Source organism: Rattus norvegicus, chromosome 1 (assembly GCF_036323735.1).
Source record: "Rattus norvegicus strain BN/NHsdMcwi chromosome 1, GRCr8, whole genome shotgun sequence".
NCBI lineage: Eukaryota > Metazoa > Chordata > Mammalia > Rodentia > Muridae > Rattus > Rattus norvegicus.
In genome coordinates, this window is record NC_086019.1 from 168,948,391 (window position 1) to 168,957,134 (window position 8,744).

An 8,744-nucleotide genomic window follows, 5' to 3' on the forward strand; every position below is an offset into this window, starting at 1 on the left:
ACTTTCATATGATTGATCACAAGAAGACAAGGGAACTGGGGTGGCAAGAAGATGTAAAGTGAATAAGTAATAAGTAAATAATAAATTAATAAATAAATCAAAGGGAAGAACTAGGGTACAGTTATAATAAAAACCAATGAGAGCCTCCAAAAATTAACTTTTTAAATATTATTGTACATTTTATAAATGTCTTTTATTTTCTACATTCATGCCTTTCTCTTAGGGGTTAATCCTTCTGGCCTGTAGCCCATTCCTACTACCTGAGATTCTTATTCTTGTCTATGTGCTATAGATGAGATTGAAAATCAGTCATTTTGGACAGTTGCTATATCGTATCAGGTGGAGGTCCCTGCTCCTGAGCACTGATGGTAGGACTCAGGTCATTACTGTGTAGGGCTTATGCAAAGGACTATTCAGTCTAAATGGAGGCATTCGATCTTTCCTAAGAGACATTAGGATACACCTTTCTCATCCTCTGGGTGAGAGAATTCAAGGCCTCTTTATAATCCTACACAGGAATTAGCGACAGGAGAAGGTCGGGTTTTTTTCCCTGTGTCACAATAAATTTCAAAACCAATGTTGTAGAATCTATTCTCTCACCAAGTTAAAGAAACAGTAAAAATATGATGGCATCAAATAGCACTAAATAGTCAAAAAAAATCGAATCTAAATCATGCACGTGCCAACCAGAAGTAAGAATATGATTGTCATTAACTTAAATTAATTGATGAAGATGCAAATGTATTGACCACAGATAGAAGGAAAATACAGAAAATATACACATTCAAGTGTTCATATTGGAAAAAAAGGAGATTTAAAAATCAATCAAAGATGGGACTTGCTTTTGGACGGGGTTTGGGTGGGTTGGGGGTGGGGGGTGGAAGGGTGGAGGAGATTGGGGGGCGGGTCCGGGAGGTTGGGGGTGGGAATCAGGGAGGATAAGATGTAGCAAACAAGAGGGCCCTGGTTTAGATGGTGATCTGCCCAGAATCACCACTGGAGGATTTAACTTTGAATGGCTTACCAAATTAGAATGCTAGTTGCTGTGCCCAGTGATTGTGTTATCTCTTGACTCTAAACTAAGTTTATGCATTGTTTTCCTTCATGCCGGCGACTCAGCTGGGTTCCAGAGAGAAAGGTACAGTGGCAAAACAGCAGAAAAGCGTGTGTTTTCAAGAAGTAAAAACCAGCTAGCCACGTGAATTTGGATGTGTGGGGCTGGCATGGCAGCAATCCACCACCGGAACTTAGTGAGTTGAGTGGAGAGATTTCAAAGCACCAGGTCAGTGAGTCTGCTGAGATGAGAACACGCCAGGCCCGCAGTCCTGTCTGCCAGCTGTAGTGTGGTGGCTTTTTTAGTATTTCCCCTACAGATGACATCTACCATGGCAGGCAAGAGTCCACTAGAAATTAAGATTCTTAGCCTTTAGTTAGAAATCTAGTTAGAAATTTGGAAGTTTGACTAGCTGAGTAGAGTCAAGTCATGTGTTGACTCAAGGCAGGAACCCTGAAACAAAGCCAACTCTGAGGTCCCCGGCTGTAAAAAGAGACAAGATGGCTGCTGTGATTCAGAGAGCCCAGAAGAATGGAAGCTGCCTACATCTTAGGGCAGATATTGATTAAACTGTGAATTTATAAAATTGGGATTATTTGCTTTTAGGATAGATTTATGTACAGATTTTGTCCGAATCATGTGGGGAGTTTCACCCACGGTTTGGAACTAGGATAGGGAAAATTAGTCACTGACTCCAAGTAGAGAGCAGTGATAATTGACGTCTATGAACAGGTATTGATCAATAGGAGTCTGTAGCTCTGGGAAGAGAGCATACCAGATAGATGCTATGTTGAGTCTACAGGCAACTCTTCTTTATTCCTGAGCTCCACGGGAATTTTGGGTTAATTTCCTGACATGACAGAATAGAAAAAAAAAATCAAAAAAACTAAGAATAGGCTCATACAGTATTTTAGTTTACTTCATTTGTTTTGGATTGTTTTAATTTTCAAAATGGGTGTGATTTTGAGTTTTATGGTTATATTATTCCTCTGGGAGAGAGGTCAAGATAAAGGTTTTTCTGGTTACTGGCTCAAGGACATGCTATGTTGGGAGAAAGGTTTTGTCTTTGTGTTTTTAGAAAAGGTGGTTAGTGGCTATACACCTTCCAGAGTTATATGAATCAGATATGATGAAGGGAGACTCCCTAAGGACTAGATTCCAGAGAATCAAACAAAACATACAAGTTGATGACACATTTCATTTTGAGATTTGTATATTGCAGAATGTGCAGCTTTGGTGAGAGCCATCATCAGACATATAGAACAGACTTTCCTGAACTCCTGATCTCAGGGACTTTCATCAGATCCAGTTAGGACAGATATCAGAGACTACAATAATCATTGGTATGGCCTTCTGAAAACCAAACAACTCCCCCAATTTCTCTATTCCCCTCCCAAAGGTATCTCAATGCCAATATACAGCTGGAACCAGAAATGAAGAGTCATCACCCTGGCTCCCTGGACTTGGGGGCCTGGAGGTGGCTATCCTAAGGTTGTCTTCTGGGGAATTTACAAATGGTTATAATTTAACATGGAGGAATTAGTTAGAATTGATTGTGCAGCCATAATCTCATTTGGTAGAATTCCTTCTAAGTGTTACTAAGTTGAAGTAATAATTTCTCACATTGGTACAAAAGTTTCATTCAAAAGGTTCAGGGTTTTCATTGGCATAAATTTCCTCTATTGTTACAAAACTTTTAAAAGTACAAGGCTTGGACCCAGTCCTTCTATAAATGCCATTACAAACTGATCTGAGATGATTAAGCATATGAGTTAAGGGCCAGATAGCAAATTCTTGGGTCAGACTTAATTACTAGGTTGTGTACATGGTATTTCTATTAGAAATAGCTGAGAGTAGTTAACGGACAACAATCCAGTTACTTTATGTAGGTAGATAGTTTTCAAAAACGTCAGAAATCCACAGAATGTGACATTTAATGTTATTTATTCATTTGTTGAGACATCTGCTCCTAACAGCTCCCCATTTGTGGATTCAAAGAAGCAGCTGAGCATCTCTACCTCCAAGTGAGGTTGTACGGTGTGGCTAGGTGGCCACCGGGCAGAAATTGCCTATTTCTCCAACAGACTTGTATTGTTCCTGAGAGGACACAAATTACAGGTTAGGAAGGCTTAGTTCTGCTAAGACAGAATAAACTAGTCCTTAATAATTCCTGTTTCACCAAGGTCTGTCAGATTCCTGGGCCAGAAGGCTGAAGACTGATGCTCCAACTTCCTGACAATACAGGGGCTGTGTAGGTAGGCAACTGTCTCTACAACTTGTCTCAGTGCTGGAAGCTGTGTTAGGCTTCCTGTATTTCCAGATAATAATGGTCATTCACAGGTGGATTTCTGATGGGGTTGAAAGACTAGATATAGTCTCATAGCCAACCCAGGCTATTAGCATTGAGAGAACATATTTAATTAGATAGCTTTCAGATAGCATACAAGCTAAACTGGGACAGAACAGATATGGAATTATACACTCTTTTAAGTTAGGATAGATAACAGAGTGTCCTATTTAATTGACAAAAATGATGGACTAGATGTTAGGTGTATTTCGTGCTTTGTAAATCACAGAATGGTAATAGTTGTGCTCAACTTATAAAAGTTCTTTTTTAATTGGACAGAAAGGGTGAAGTGTGGTAGGATCTTTCCCTAATGAATAAAGATTTCAGGGGTCCAATCACTGGATGAGGAGTAGCAGGACTTACAGGTTGGAGAGAAGAGGAGAGGAGACAGGAAAGGGGGACTTGCTTTGGAGGGAGGAGCTGGGAGGACAAGATGTAGCAAACAAGAGGACCCTGGTTTAGATGGCGGATCCACTAGGATTCACCACTGGAGGATTTAACTTAAAATGGCTTACAAAATTAGGATGCTAGTTGTTGCCTACAGTGATTGTGTTATTCTGAACTTTAAAAAAAATCAATCAAAGAGGGGATAGAGAGACAGCTCAGTAGTTAACAGCATTGGCTGTTCTTTCAGAGGACCTAGGTTTGATTCCCAACAAGCACATGGCAGCTCACAATCTTCTGTAACTCCAGTCTCAGGGAAAATGATGCCCTCTTTTGTCCTTCAAAGCCACTGCACAACACTGGTGATGCGCAGACATATAGGCAGGCAAAACACCCATACACATAAATAAATTAAATATTAAAAGATCAGTTATCGAACTTGACAGCTTAATAATTTAGAAAACTAAGAATAAATTAAATCAAAGGTGAACAAGTATAAGAAATTAATAAAAATAGCATCAGAATAAATAAAATAGAAAATATATGGAAATTAACAAATCTGGTTAGTTTTTTGAAGGATTAATAAAATAAGAAGCCTGTAGTAGGCATTATCAAGAAAAAGATAAACAAAAAGGATCAATATCATTGGGTGAGTAGAAACTGACAATCGTAAGAACTAGTAAAAGAAAAATCAAGAAATTTTACAAATTCTTTAACTTTGTTTTATACTATTGAGATTTAGTTTGGTTTTAAGATTGTAACTATTCCCTGCTTCTCCTCTCATGGAACAAGAAGTGTTTAATGGTTTTTGTCCTGTTTTCTTTTGTTTGATTGATTGTTTATCTTGTGTTTTTACATCTGCCTACAGTTAAAAGATTTTTGTATTTTTAAACAGATTTTTGGATATTTTTAAGGGACTAAACTTTTTAAAGACTATAGGACTTTTTAAGTTATACTCTTTTATATTGTGATATTAGTATGAGATCTTGGGTATAAATTAGAAGGAAAGGCTATGGTCTAATAATAATGAACGTGTGTGTTAAGTTGGCAAAGAATCAATTGTGCTGCTTATTTCTTTGCCAGCTTGACACAAACTGAGACCAGGGGAGAAGGAACATCACTTGAGAAAGTAACCCCACCTGATTGGCCCGTGGGTAGGCCTGGGGGTATTTTCTTGATTTATGACTGGAATGGAAGGACCCAGCCCACCATGGGCAGTGTCACCCCTGGGCAGATGGTTCTGAATTGTCTAAGAAGGCTGACTGAGCATTCAGTCTATGGGTAGTAACTCAGGAACAGCATTCCACCAAAGCGTCTTCTTCTGTTCCTGCCTCCAGATCACTACTTGGCACTCTTTTCCTGACTTCCCTCCATGATGTACTGTAAGCCCTAAGATAAAAGAAATCTTTTCTTTCTCAAGCTGCTTTTGGTCAGTGTTTTATCACAATAGAGGCCTAAGATAGCAGACAAAAGTAGGAATAGATTACAAATTAAGTTGAAAATAAAACATGAAATGATACAACGTATTGGTCATCTGACTATAATTTAAAATAAATAAATAAAATATGCAATAGAGGTGGGTTTAAGCAAACAAGTTGTGAAAAACATTTATAAAAGAAAACTATTAGAAATATAATTCACACAGAAGATATACATCCTCTTTAAAGTTCCAAGATGATTTAAAGTTCCATGTAGTTAGGCATGTATGTATGTATGTATGTATGTATGTATGTATGTATGTATAGTGTGTATCTGTATTAATGTGCATAGGTAGTTGAGAGTGTGCCACAGCATGAGTATGAAAGTCAGAAGAAAACCTCAGGTATAATTCCTCATCTTCCATGCCATTTGTGACTTGGTCTGTTATTCACCACTGAGTACACCAGGTAATCTGGCCCACAAGCTTCTGCCTTCTATCTCCCAGGTGAGCACTGTAATTAGATATGCCACCATGCCTAGCTTTGCATTTATTCTAGACATTCATCTTTGTGTGGCAATCTCTTTACACACTGAACCATCTCACCAGCTCCAAAACATACTTTTAAGCTATAGGCTAGTGTGCTGCAACAAAGATTTCCCAAATATAAATGGCTTAATGCAAACACAACTTTATTTCTATTTTAGAGTCAAGTCACAGTTTGTGATCTAGACAACATGAGGGACACATGCTCTTCCATATTGTTTCTCTGTCGTCTTCAACCATCATTGGTTGAAAAGAGCTTTTGTAGAGCTCATGCCCATATCCACATTCCAAGAGCCACCATGTGATATTAGTAATGAGGATAGCACTCTTCCTTTTATAGGTTCCCAAAACAAAATGACTCTAAGGTCAAACCACCGCTCCAAAATGGATATAATATGCCATACCCTGGATTTCCTCAGGGTAACTTAAAGGAGTTAAAGTTCGAGATGTAGCTACTAATAAAAACATAATTCTTCCTGAACTAAGTATAATTCATATCCATTCTCACTAACTCATCACAGATGACAGCCAAACCCCATCACAGATGCCAGTCAAACTGAAAAATGTTCAGTCTCTCTAAAAGAAAAGCACTCATCAGTAGCAAAGCGTACGAAGGATGAAGTGATCAGAAGCATTGGCTGCCCTCTTCACTGAATTCCAGCAACAGATACTGTCATCACCTTAGCACCATAGCTCAATGGAGCAATTCAAAGTACCATAAAAGTTTCAAGCACAAAGAACCTTAGATGGATGTCCAAGTCTAAGTTTGGTAGTCCTCCTGTGAGTTTTCACCGGTTCCTATCTTCAGAAATAGATGAGATTACTGATATCCCAATATATTTACCATTACCAAGAAAGAAATTCATTTTAAATAACAGCCTTGCTTCCATAGTTACAGAAGCTGTGCATCAGAGACTCGTACAATTTGCTAACTTTCTTACATAAAAAAATTATAATTACATTTATTAAATTAATACTTATAAAAGAGACGTAGTTAGTACTTTGTCTTATCTGCTATTTATGTTAATCAAAATATGAATAAAATTTAAAACATGAACTTTTTAAAAAGGAAATCACTACACAGAAATACAAGTGTTTATAGGAAAATATGTCCAAGACTAAGTTACATATAATACCTAATTTGTTTAACTTCTTTTAAATAATGTAACATCTAAACTAAAATGAGAGGTGGTATTTTACCAGGTGGCCATTTTGTTTCCTTTAAGAGACACGATGAGCAGTGACATGCATCCACTGGATTGGCTTAGAGATTTTGAAGTCACTATGAACCAACCCTAAATCAGGAATACATTGGGATTTGCCAGACTCATTTACACAGTGTTATGCAATCACTTATTGGATTTAGGTTAAAAAAAAATCCTATATCCCTGACAACAGTGGAGAGTTGAACAGAATAATAAGATTAAGGAGAAATAAAAGCACAGATAGCCAGATACATCTCAGTAGTACGCTGAGTCATATGCCTGTGGGTATTCTCTGCACTGACGACTAGGAATAAGAATGTTCACTGTGAAATTGCTTCTGCTCCTGTACTCTACACCAGCCATGGGCTCTTGGTGGAGTCTTCTGTAGCCAAAGATGAGGACATGCTCAACTCGATGCTTTTGTGTAGAACACCCTGAGCACTCGTTGGCGGATCTGTCGAGTCTTCACCCCATAAACAAGAGGATTGAGGGCAGGTGGCACAAGGAGATAGAGAGTGGCCAGCAGAACGTGGACATGATGGGGAACATGGTGGCCAAAGCGGTGAGTGAGGAAAGAGAAAATTCCAGGGACATAGAAGATGAGAATAACACAAACATGAGATCCACATGTGCTGAAGGCCTTAAGTCTGGCTTCACCTCCTGGAACCTTCAGCACTGCCTGGAGGATGAGGGCATAGGAAATGCTAATGGCCAGGACATCTAGCCCAACCACCAGCAGTGCCACTGACAGCCCATAAGCTCGATTCACTGTGGTTTCCAAACAGGCAAGTTTTACCACAGCCATATGTTCACAATAGGCATGGCTTATGACAGTGGCTCTGCAGAAGACAACTTTCTGCAACAGGATGGGGAATGGGACAAGGAGGACCAATCCCCGCACCAGCACCACCATCCCGATGCGCCCAATAATCCCCGGATGCAGGATGGTAGAATGATGCAGAGGGTGGCAGATGGCGACATAGCGATCCAGAGCCATGGCCACAAGTATGCCTGACTCCATCGAGGAGAAGGCATGAATGAAAAACATCTGAGTCAGGCAGACAATGTACCCAATCTCATGGGCGTGAGCCAGAAGCACGGTGAGAGCTTTAGGCGCAGTGGAGGAGGCCAGGACCAGATCAATAGCAGCAAGCATGGCCAGGAAGAGGTACATAGGTTGGTGCAAGGATGAGTCAGTCCAGATAATGAAGCTAATAGTCACATTGCCCACTAGAGCAAGGAGGTAAAGGACCCCCAGAGGCAATGCTATCCAGTGCTGACTTTCCTCCAAGCCCGGAACACCTACTAGGAAGAAAGGGGGCTGGGGTTGCCTCCAGCTGGAGTTGCTAAGAGCCATGAACAACAGCACAGAGAAAGAAGAGTGCGAAGTCACCAGAGTCATGACTTCTCCCTTCTCGATACACTAAGCCGCTGTGCAGATTCAGCTGCCATGCGCATTAGCAAAACAGGGTGACTTAAGCTGCAACACAAGTGCACAGTTAGATGTAAGGAAGAAAATCTGCACACAGATGTTTACAGACGAGTCTTCCACACAACTGATCTAGACTGAGTCTAGCTGACATGTGGGAGAACAGTAAACACTGAACACAGCTGCCTTGAGAGAGGTGCTCACTCTGACACTCAATGGCTGGTTTCAAAACTGTCAACTTGAAATCACAAGGCTGACTGTGTAAGCAGTGCTGAAGGCTGAGTCATCTGTCACCTTGACACTTCTCCTGGGGCCTCATGACACAGCACTCAGTAGTTGTTCCTGGGGGAGTCTGCATCCCA

General features: G+C 40.0%; 1 protein-coding gene across 1 annotated transcript; it reads right to left on the reverse strand.

The window, feature by feature from the left end:
* Positions 1-7,359: 7,359 nt before the first annotated feature.
* On the reverse strand, positions 7,360-8,310 carry Or52l1b (olfactory receptor family 52 subfamily L member 1B). The gene has a single exon (NM_001000948.1). The coding sequence runs from the start codon at positions 8,308-8,310 to the stop codon at positions 7,360-7,362; it is 951 nt and encodes a 316-aa protein (NP_001000948.1).
* Between the last annotated feature and the right edge of the window lie 434 nt (positions 8,311-8,744).

Bases quoted from the DNA above. Each gene is read 5' to 3' on its own strand.
- Or52l1b (NM_001000948.1), bottom strand. From the start codon at position 8,310: ATGGCTCTTAGCAACTCCAGCTGGAGGCAACCCCAGCCCCCTTTCTTC.